Below are 12,164 nucleotides of genomic sequence, written 5' to 3'. Positions count from 1 at the left end.
GAATTTAACTCAGATGACCATTATATCTACTCCTGTGGGCAGGACTCCCTTAGAAGAAATAGAGGAACCACCATAATCAACAAAAGAGTCCAAAATGCAGTACTTGGATGAAATCTCAAAAATGACAGAATGATCTCTGTTCATTTCCAAGGCAAACCATTCAATATTATGGTAATTCAAGTCTACGCCCCGACCAAAATGCTGAAGAAGCTGAAGTTGAACAGTTCTATGAAGACATACAAGACCTTCTAGAACAAACACCCAAAAAAGATGTCCTTTTCATTATAGGGGGCTGGAATGCAAAAGTAGAAAGTCAAGAAACACCTGGAGTAACAGGCAAATTTGACCTTGCTTGGAGAATGAAGCAGGGCAGAGGATAATAGAGTTCTGACAAGAGAATGCAGTGGTCATAGCAAACACCCTCTTCCAACAACACAAGAGAAGACTCTACACATGGACATCACCAGATGGTCTACACTGAAATCAGATTGATTACATTCTTTGCAGCCAAAGATGGAGAAGCTCTATACAGTCAACAAAAACAAGACCAGGAGCTGACTGTGGCTCAGATCATGAGCTCTTTATTACCAAATTCAGACTTAAATTGAAGAAAGTGGAGAAAACCACTAGACCATTCAGGTATGACGTAAATCAAAACCCTTATGACTATACAGTGGAATGAGAAATAGATTTAAGGGACTAGATCTGATAGACAGAGTGCCTAATGAACTATGGACAGAGATTCGTGACATTGTACATCAAGACCATCCCCAAGAAAAAGAAATGCAAAAAAGCAAAATGGCTGTCTGAGGAGGCCTTACAAATAGCTGTGAAAAGAAGGGAAGCAAAAAGCAAAGGAGAAAAGGAAAGATATACCCATTTGAATGCAGAGTTCCAAAGAATAGCAAGAGAGATAAGAAAGCCTTCTTCAGCAATCAATGCAAAGAAATAGAGGAAAACAATAGAATAGGAAAAACTAGAGATCTCTTCAAGAAAATTAGAGATACCAAGGGAACATTTCATGCAAAGATGGGCTCGATAAAGGACAGAAATGGTCTGGACCTAACAGAAGCTGAAGATATTAAGAAGAGGTGGCCAGAATACGCAGAAGAACTGTACAAAAAAGATCTTCACGACCCAGATAATCATGATGGTGTGATCACTCACCTAGAGCCAGACATCCTGGAACATCAAGTCAAGTGGGCCGTAGGAATTATCACTACGAACAAAGCTAGTGGAGGTGATGGAATTCCAGTTGAACTATTTCAAATACTGAAAGATGACTCTGTGAAAGTGCTCCACTCAATATGCCAGCAAATTTGGAAAACTCAGCAGTGGCCACAGGACTGGAAAAGGTCAGTTTTCATTCCATTCCCAAAGAAAGGCAACGCCAAAGAATGCTTAGACTACCACACAATTGCACTCATCTCACACGCTAGTAAAGTAATGCTTAAAATCCTCCTAGCGAGGCTTCAGCAGTACGTGATACATGAACTTCCTGATGTTCAAGCTGGTTTTAGAAAAGGCAGAGGAACCAGAGATCAAATTGCCAACATCCCCTGGATCATCAAAAAAGCAAGAGAGTTCCAGAAAAACATCTATTTCTGCTTTATTGACTATGCCAAAGCCTTTGACTGTGTGGATCACGATAAACTGTGGAAAATTCTGAAAGAGATGGAACTACCAGACCACCTGACCTGCCTCTTGAGAAAGCTATATGCAGGTCAGGAAGCAACAGTTAGAACTGGCCATGGAAGAACAGACTGGTTCCAAATAGGAAAAGGAGTACAAGGCTGTATATTGTCACCCTGCTTATGTAACTTATATGCAGAGTACATGAGAAACGCTGGGCTGGATGAAACACAAGCTGGAATCAAGATTGCTGGGAGCAATATCAATAACCTCAGATATGCAGATGACACCACCCTTATGGCAGAAAGTGAAGAACTAAAGAGCCTCTTGATGAAAGTGAAAGAGGAGAGTGAAAAAGTTGGCTTAAAGCTCAGCATTCAGGAAACTAAGATCATGGCATCTGGTCCATGACAGATAGATGGGGAAACAATGGAAACAGTGGCTGGCTTTATTTTACTGGGCTCCAAAATCACTGCAGATGGTGATGGCAACCATGAAATTAAAAGATGCTTACTCCTTGGAAGGAAAATTATGACCAACCTATACAGTGTATTAAAAAGCAGAGATATTACTTTGCCAACAAAGATCCATCTAATCAAGGCTATGGTTTTTCCAGTAGTCATGTATGGATGTGAGAGTTGGACTATAAAGAAAGCTGAGCGCCGAAGAATTGCTGCTTTTGAACTGTGGTGTTGGAGAAGACTCTTGAGAGTCCCTTGGACTGTAAGGAGATCCAAGCAGTCCATCCTAAAGGAGATCAGTCCTGGGCGTTCATTGGAAGGACTGATGTTGAAGCTGAAACTCCAATACGTTGGCCACCTCATGCAAAGAGCTGACTCTTTGGAAAAGACCCTGATGCTGGGAAAGATTGAGGGCAGGAGGAGAAGGGGACGACAGAGGATGAGATGGTTGGATGGCATCATCGACTCGATGGACATGGGTTTGTATGGACTCCGGGAGTTGGTGATCGACAGGGAGCCCTGGCGTGCTGTGGTTCATGGGGTTGCAAAGAGTCGGACATGACTGAGTGACTGAACTGAACTTTGAAGAAAAATATATCAAAATATCTCCACACAATGATGTAGGTAGCCTGAATAGTCTTATATCTATTAAAGTGAAAGTGAAGTCGCTCAGTCGTGTCCGACTCTTTGCGACCCCATGGGCTGTAGCCTACCAGGCTCCTCTTTCCATGGGATTTTCCAGGCCATAGTCCTGGAGTGGATTGCCATTTCCTTCTCCAGGGGATCTTCCCAACCCAGGGATCAAACCTGGGTCTCCCACATTGTAGACAGACGCTTTACCATCTGAGCCACCAGGGAAGTCTATATCTATTAAGGAAATATAATTTGTATTTAAAAACCTTCCCACAATGAGAACAGAGACCTCCTTGTTCTGAGAGATGTCCTTCTTAGGGAATTCTACTATACACTGCAGGAATAAATAATAGCACCTCTACATAAACTCTTCAAGAGATATGAGAAACAAATGCTTCTAAGCTCATTTCATGGGGACTTTACCCTGATACCAAAGGCAGACAAACAATTTGAAAGAAGTTTATAAACAAGATCCTTACTGAATATAGAACTTCTCAACAAAGGGAAGTCCTGCATGCCACAGTCCATGGGGTCACAAAGAGTCAGACACAACTGAACGACGGAACAACATTGGAAAGAAAGAAATAAAATAGTCCGTATTCACTTACAACACGATTGTCTCAAAAACTGATGTTTTAGCAAAGTCGCAAAATATGGGATCAACATACAAAATTTGTAGAAATCCAATAAACTATAACGACAGTTTTTTCTACGTGGAAAAATATTGTTTTTCTAAATCTGTTTCCCTGGAATTCAAATGCACAAATGAAGTCTTTTTTTTTTTTTTGATTTCCCAATTAGCATCTTGCTTTTTATTCCTGGCCTCTTTCTTCCCACTTTGCACTAATTTTTCAGGTCCTGTGTGAAAGCAGCTTTTTATTAATTCTGGAATTTCTCCACTTTTCAGTTGTCAAATGTGAACGACCATTTCTCGAACATGGAATAATGGTGTCAGGAAGTAGAGAAAAATTTTCATACCAGTCAATGGTGGTGTTCGAATGCCTCCAGGGCTTTTACCTGAACGGCAGCAACCTGGTGTTCTGTGGTGGTAATGACACTTGGGAACCTGAGATGCCAACCTGTATCAAAGGTACAAGTGTTGTGTTTTTGCTTTTTCTAATTTTGTCTTTTAGTTTTTAAGACTAATTGAAAAAATTGATAAGAATTGATCAAAATAATTGAGAAAAATCTTAGTATTTACCTCTGTCTTGTACCCATTTCCATGGCAGGTGTATAGAATTCTATTGTGATTTGGTATGCTTTATGGAGTCTTAGCACATTCTGTTAGCAAATAACACAAGAGTATGTATTTCTCTTGTTCAGTATTTTTATGTATAGAAATAAATGGGGAACCATCTTTCAAAGTAGACTGAAGCATGAGGATTTTTACCTATTTAAGTCAAGAAAAGAATGAGAGGCATAATTCATATAAATGAAATGAAAGCAGTAATCTCAACTGGTTGGCCCTACATTATTTCTTTTTCAGTGGTGATTTCTCTCAATACAAAGCTCACAATTTCGAGCCATTCAGATTTAGTATCTTCTTGCTTATATTTTACAAAAAATTCTTTAAATTCATACGATTTACACTGACTCATCATTTTCAGTAATAAAAAGAGGAAGAACACAGTTACAGATATTTAGTTATACTTAGTGATTCTAAAAGTATTTGGTGTGGTCTGCAGATATCAACAGGTGCGTAAACCTGGGCAAGTTATGTGACCTTTACATGTGCTTACTTCCATGTAGAGGGTTAGTGCTTTCTTCACTTGGAGAAAGCAAAGTTAAAATAGGTCCATTTAAACCCTGTAGCACGGTGCCTGGCATTTAGAAAGCTCTTTAAAGGCAGCTTGTGTGACTTCCAGCATCACATTTAGAGAATATTTTCCAGATCCAAGACTGTGTTTCATTTTCCAGACTGTACCCACCTTGGTTCTTTTCATAAAACTGGGTAATTTCTGCTGTCACCAGAATAATACCAGTATTTCTACCACCCCCATCATTCCCACCTCATACAATTATTATCTTTCTCTTTACTGGGCATTTTTATTTTGCAACAGAATAACAACTGAAAAACAGAAAAAGTCCTTACTTAAATGACATGAAGGATTTCTGGCAGGGACTATTTGTCAGCTGCTCTTCCTAAGACTTAAGAGACTATTTGATATGGTGGAAGAAATTGTCTTCCTAACTTCAGAGCTGCTTTATCTGGCTGCTTCTATTTAGTTGCATCAGAAGCTAGAGACAAGAGGAACACTCGGAAGAGTGTTAGCCTGGGCAGATGCTCTCAGGATCCTAGCGTGGCTCTGCTCAGTCAAATAACATTTCTGTGGGTTCTAGTTTCCTGTTGTCTGTTGACACAACAAATGTCACTTACTGGCTTCTAATTTGTTTCCTATTGTCCAAATATTTTAAAGTATTGAGGGGCATTATTCATCTTAACATGGTAATTAGAACTCCTTTTTGTAATTCCTGTAAACCTGGTACCCAGTAGCCTCTTTGAGTACTTTGGTGAGTGCTGTGTAGTTTTGTGGGGAAAAATATTTTTTCTGATGGATGAGATATATATATATCATATATTTATATATAAATATATTTATTTATATATGATATATAAATTATATAATTATATATTATATAAATATATATTTTGTGTAAATATTTTATATATTATATTATATGTAAATATTGCATATTAAGTCTATACTCATTGTCCCATCCATGTTACTCATATGGTTAGTGAGATTATGCACTGTGATATACAGTGTTTGTTGATAATGCCTTTTTAAAAGTTAACCATAAACATTTCATAAGAAGAAAAAGCAATACAAGATGGCAAAGTGATTGTCTGAGGAGGCTTTACAAATAGCCGAGAAAAGAAGAGAAGTTAAAGGCAAGGGAGAAGAGGAAAGATATATCCAACTGAATGCAGAGTTCCAGGGAATAGCAAGGAGAGATAAGAAGGCCTTCTTAAATGAACAGTGCGAAGAAAGAGGGAAACAATAGAGTGGAAAAGACTAGAGATCTCGTCACGAATATTGGAGATATCAAGGGAACATGCTATGCAAGGATGCACGCAATAAAGGAGCTGTCATTCAAAGGAATGACAAGGAGCTACCAGAAGCAGAAGAGAGAAAGAAGAGGGAGCAAGAATACAGAGAAGAACTTTACAAAGTCTTAATGACCTGAATAACCGCAATCGCGTGGTGACTCACCTAGAGCCAGACCTTCTGGGGTGTGAAGTCAAGTGGGCCTCAAGACGCATCATAAGAACAAACCTAATGGAGGTGATGGAATTCCAACTGAGCCATTTAAAGTTCTGAAAGAAGTGACTGTTAAAGGGCTGCCCTCAATATGTCAGCAAATTTGGTAAACTCACCAGTGGCCACAGGAGTGGGAATGGTCAGTTTTTGTTTCAATCCTAAAGAAGGACGATGCCACAGATGTTCAAACCATTGTACAAGGGTGCTCACTTCACATGCTAGTAAGGTAATGCTCAAAATCTTTCAAGCTAAGCTTCAGCAGTACGTGAAACGAGAACGTCCAGATGTAGAAGCTGGGTTTAGAAAAGGCAGACAAACCAGAGATCAAATTGCCAATATCCGTTGGATCATACAGAGCAAGGGAATTCCAGAAAAGCATCTACTGGTTCGCTGACTATGCTAAAGTCTTTGATGTGTGGATCACAACAAACTGTGGAAAATTCTTAAAGAGATAGGAACACCAGACCAGCTTACCTGCCTCCTGAGAAACCTGTATGCAGAGCAAGAAGCAACAGTTTGAACTGGACATGGAACAACAGACTGGTTCAAAATTGGGAAAGGAGTACATCAAGGCTGTGTGTTGTTGCCCTGCTTATTTAACTTCTATGCAGAGCCCATCATGCAAAATGCTAGGCTGGATGAACCACAAGCTGGGATCAAGATTGCTGAGCAAAGTGTCAACAGCCTCAGATATGCAGATGGTACCACTCCAATGGCAGAAAGTGAAGAGGAACTAAAGAGCCTCTTGATGAAATTGAAAGAGGAGAGTGAAAAATCTGGCTTAAAACTCAACACTGAAAAAACTAAGACCATGGCAAATGGTCTCCCCACTTCATGGCAAATAGAAGGGATAAAAGTAGAAGCAGTGACAGATTTTATTTTCTTCAGTTCCAAAATCACTGTGGACAGTGACTGCAGCCATGAAATTAAGATGCCTGCTCCCTGAAAGAAAAGCTATGACAAGCCTGGACAGTGTAATAAAAATCAGAGACATCCCTTTGCCAACAAATGTCCATATAGTCAAAGATATGGTTTTCCAGTAGCCATGTACAGATGTAAGAGTTGGACCATAAAGAAAGTTGAATGCTAAAGAACTGATGCTTTTGAACTGTGGTTCTGGGAGGACTCTTGGAGTCTCTTGGACAGCAAGGAGATCAAACTAGTCCATCCTAAAGGAAATCAACCCTGAATATTCTTTGGAAGGGCTGATGCTGTTGACGCTGAAGCTGATACTCCAATACTTTGGCCACCTGAATCGAATAGCTGACTCATTGGGAAAGATCCTGATGCTGGGAAAGGTTGAAGGCAGGAGGAGAAGGGGATGACAGAGGATGAGATGGTTGGATGGCACCACCAACTCAATGAACATGAAACTGAGCAAACTCCAGGAGACAGTGAAGGACAGGGGGGCCTGGCATGCTGCTGTCTACAGAGTGGCAAAGAGTCAAACGTGATCAAAGCAACTGAGCAATAATCAAGGATTTTTTAAACACTGATACAGTTTACTGTTTGAAGAAGAGGTGAATATTTTGTGAGAAAAATCGTATGTAAAGACTACAGGGATTTTTCCTTTTTTAATAAAAATAAGCTCTCCTTATAGAATTGTCAGTTATTTTTTATCCTCAGTTAGAGAAAGACTCCAACAAAGGATCACTAGCAATCTATAATGGTGTTAGTCAGTTCAGACACTCAGTCATGTCTGACTCTCTGTGACACCATGAACCACAGCACTCCAGGCCTCCCTGTCCATCACCAACTCCTGGAGTCCACCCAAACCCATGTCCATTGAGTCACTGATGCCATCCAACAATCTCATCCTCTGTCGTCCCCTTCTTTTCCTGAACCCAATCCCTCCCAGCATCAGGGTCTTTTCCAATGAGTCAGTTATTCCCATGAGGTGGCCAAAGTTCACCTTGGAGTTTCAGCTTCAACATCAGTCCTTCCAATGAACACTCAGGACTGATCTCCTTTAGGATGGACTGCTTGGATATCCTTGCAGTCCAAGGGATTCTCAAGAGTCTTCTCCAACACCACAGTTCAAAAGCAGCAATTCTTCAGCACTCCGCTTTCTTAGTAGTCCAACTCTCATATCCTTACATGACCACTGGAAAAACCATAGCCTTGACTAGATGGACCTTTGTTGGCAAAGTAATGTCTCTGCTTTTCAATATGCTGTCCAGATTGCTCATAACTATCCTTCCAAGGAATAAGCGTCTTTCAATTTCACGGCTGCCATCATCATCTGGAGAGATGTTGGAGCAAAAAAACAAAACAAAAAAAGTCAGCCACTGTTTCCATTGTTTCCCCCATCTATTTGCCATGAAGTGATGGGACTGGATGCCCAAGATCTTAGTTTTCTGAATGTTGAGCTTTAAGCCAACTTTTTCATTCTCCTCTCTCACTTTCACCAAGAGGCTCTTTAGTTCTTCACTTTCTGCCATAAGGGTGGTGTCATCTGCATATGTGAGGTTATTGATATTTCTCCTGGCAATCTTGATTCCAGCTTGTGCTTCTTCCAGCCCAGCGTTTCTCATGATGTACTCTGCATAGAAGTTACATAAGCAGGGTGACAATATACAGCCTTGACGTACCCCTTTTCCTATTTGGAACTAGTCTGTTGTTCCATGTCTAGTTCTAACTGTTGCTTCCTGACCTGCATATAGGTTTCTCAAGAGGCAGGTCAGGTGGTCTGGTATTCCCATCTCTTTCAGAATTTTCCACAGTTTATTGTGATCCACACAGTCAAAGGTTTTGGCATAGTCAATAAAGCAGAAATAGATGTTTTTCTGAAACTCTTCTTGCTTTTTCAATGATCCAACAGATGTTGACAATTTGATCTTTGGTTCCTCTGCCTTTTCTAAAACTCACTTTAACATCAGGAAGTTCATGGATCACGTATTGCTGAAGCCTGGCTTGGAGAATTTTGAGCATTACTTTACTAGCGTGTGAGATGAGTGCAATTGTTCGGTAGTCTGAGCATTCTTTGGCATTTCCTTTCTTTGGGATTGGAATGAAAACTGACCTTTTCCAGTCCTGTGGCCACTGCTAAGTTTTCCATATTTGCTGGCATATTGAGTGCAGCACTTTCACAGCATCATCTTTCAGGATTTGAAAGAGCTTAACTAGAATTCCATCACCTCCACAAGCTCTGTTCATAGTAATGCTTCCATAAGCCCACTTGACTTCACATTCCAGGATGTCTGGCTCTAGGTGAGTATGAGTGATCACACCATCATGATTACCTGTCTCATGAAGATCTTTTTTGTACAGTTCTTCTGTGTATTCTTGCCACCTCTTCTTAATATCTTCTGTTTCTATTAGGTCCATACCATTTCTGCCCTTTGTTGAGCCCATCTTTGCATGAAATGTTCCCTTGGTATCTCTGATTTTCTTGAAGAGATTTCTAGTCCTTCCCATTCTATTGTGTTCCTCTATTTCTTTGCATTGATCGCTGAGGAAGGCTTTCTTATCTCTCCTTGCTATTCTTTGGAACTCTGCATTCAAATGGGTATATCTTTCCTTTTCTCCTTTGCTTTTTGCTTCCCTTCTTCTCACAGCTATTTGTAAGGCCTCCTCAGACAGCCATTTTGCTTTTTTGCATTTCCTTTTCTTGGGGATGGTTTTGATTCCTGTCTCCTGTACAATGTCACGAACCTCATTCCATAGTTCATCAGGTACTCTGTCTATCAGATCTAGTCCCTTAAATCTATTTCTCACTTCCACTGTATAGTCATAAGGGATTTGATTTAGGTCATACCTGAATGGTCTAGTGGTTTCCCCCACTTTTTCAATTTAAGTCTGAATTTTGCAATAAGGAGTTCATGATCTGAGCCACAGTTAGCTCCTAGTCTTGTTTTTGCTGACTGTATAGAGCTTCTCCATCTTTGGCTGCAAAGAATGTAATCAGTCTGATTTTGGTGTTGATCATCTGGTGATGTCCATGTGTAGAGTCTTCTCTTGTGTTGTTGGGAGAGAGTTTGCTATGACCAGTGTGTTCTCTTGTCAGAACTCTATTAGCCTTTGCCCTGCTTCATTCTGTACTCCAAGGCCAAATTTGCCTGTTACTCCAGGAGTTTCTTGACTTCCTACTTTTGCATTCCAGTCCCCTATAATGAAAAGGACACCTTTTTGGGGTGTTAGTTCTAGAAGGTCTTGTAGGTCTTCATAGAACCGTTCGACTTCAGCTTCGTCAGCATTACGGATGGGGGCATAGTCTTGGGTTACCGTGATATTGAATGGTTTGCCTTGGAAACAAACAGAGATCGTTCTGTCATTTTTGAGATTGCATCCAAGTACTGCATTTCGGACTCTTTTGTTGACAATGATGGCTACTCCATTTCTTCTAAGGGAATCTTGCCCGCAGTATAGATATAATGATCATCTGAGTTAATGGTGTAAGTCAGATCTCAATGTGCTAATGTGAGCAAATGTCAAAAAAATCCTTAGTGAAAAAGAAGTATGGAATATGGTACTACCTGCATTTAAAAAAAATAAACATAAAGTTTATGATTTATTGTTAGTTGATTAACTACTAGGATGTTCATTATAAAATACTCAGTTGTAGTGAACATTTTATACATATATCCTTATGTACTTGTGCAAATATTTATTTAGGTTAAACTCAGAAAGAGAAGTGCAAAGTTTTGAGTCAGTGTTTTTATTTATTTTAAGAAATAATTTTTAAAGAATAAAAACCAAAATTAAATTCGTAATTTTGTATTGATATGGCTGGTGAATGGAGTCAAATTTATTTTTTCAGGTTACAAGCCAACTCATCCAACGAAGACTCCACTTTCAAAATATCCAGGTTCAGTAATTCTTTATCCTACTTCTAGTTAAGAGCTTTATAAGGTGCAAAAGTTGCTTTATACAGGTGCAAAATCATATATTTTATTTTAATTTTCATTTCTTTAATCAGTGAGACTGAACTTTTATTGTCTACATTTATTTATTCATTTTTTTGTTCATTTTTCTATTGTTTCTAAAATATTTTTAATTGTTAATTTGAACTCATAAAATCCTTTAATATGAAATTTTTTCCGAGGGTTGTTGGTTTATTTTTTCTTTCCTTTTTTTTTTTGCTTTATTTTTGCTAGTCACTAGTTTTATATATGAACATATGTTTGTAAATTTTCTAATATTACCAATGTATACAGAGTAAAAGGTGAATTCTTCTTATCTTTCTATAGCCTGTTACTATTATCACTCTTAATAGTTTAGGGTGTCTTCATCATATAAAAGTAGACATTTCCAAATTGATAGGCTTTCTAAAGTATCTTTGATATTAATTTCTCATTTTGATATCAGTTTCTCATTTAAATACTTTCTTCTCTGCAATTGCCTTCTGTGTTTTTTGTCTTCAAATGGCTAAGTTGAAGATTTCTCTTGGTAAATGTCACATTGCTCTTGAAACTATGCAGGTTAGTTTCAAATATGTTTTGATAATGATTTCTAGCATAATTCCACAGTAAGAGAATAGATTCTATGATTTCAATACCTTTAAACCATGAAATTTTTGCACCTATTTTATGTCATTGGATATGTTCCAATGTCTCCTGGTTTATAGTCTATGGGAACTTGAACAGAATTTGTATCCTGCCTTTGTGTGAAAATTATATAAATTTAATTATGTTGAATTGGTTCAGAGTGCTTTTCAGGTCTACTCTATCCTTCTACTTTTCTGTCTAATCATCCTATTAACTTTTGAGATTTTGATATTGAAACTCTAACTAAAAATCTTAATTGATCTACTTAAAAATAATTATAATATATAGTAGAATTATATGTAACTTTGTTCTGTGTTTTCCAAGTCTCCTGAAAATGTGTTTTATGCTTTCACAATTTTAAGAAAATTTTAAAAATTAAAACTAAAAACAAAAAAAAATAGTTTAAGGTATCTTTGTATCTATTTCTGTATATCAAAATCCTTACATGTGTAGCTACACGTTTAACTTGGTGTCTGTTTCTTTTTTTCTTAAGCAAAAATGACATCATACTGTTCACATTTTTCTGAAACTTGCATTTTTCTACTTAATGTCTTATATTGGGATTATAGCTTGAGTTATTCTTATCCTTTTAAATGATGACTTTAATATGCACCGTTATATTTTATTTAACTATTCTCCTATCAGAGGTCATTTATATGTGTAAAAGTTGTATATTAACAGGTAGCTGG

At 38.3% G+C, this 12,164-nt stretch overlaps 1 protein-coding gene across 1 annotated transcript in view; it reads left to right on the top strand.

The window, feature by feature from the left end:
* The window catches only part of LOC138090308 (membrane cofactor protein-like), a 76,422-nt gene that overhangs the window by 23,826 nt on the left and 40,432 nt on the right, over positions 1-12,164 (top strand). Inside the window, exons 6-7 of the mRNA XM_068985792.1 lie at positions 3,634-3,816; positions 10,749-10,796. Coding sequence (XP_068841893.1) covers positions 3,634-3,816; positions 10,749-10,796 — 231 coding nt within the window. The remainder of the gene's footprint in view (positions 1-3,633; positions 3,817-10,748; positions 10,797-12,164) is intronic.

Source organism: Capricornis sumatraensis, chromosome 14 (genome assembly GCF_032405125.1).
Source record: "Capricornis sumatraensis isolate serow.1 chromosome 14, serow.2, whole genome shotgun sequence".
NCBI classification, from domain to species: Eukaryota; Metazoa; Chordata; class Mammalia; order Artiodactyla; family Bovidae; genus Capricornis; species Capricornis sumatraensis.
Note: the sequence above shows the minus strand (reverse complement) of the source record. Positions and strands in the feature narration are given on the sequence as shown.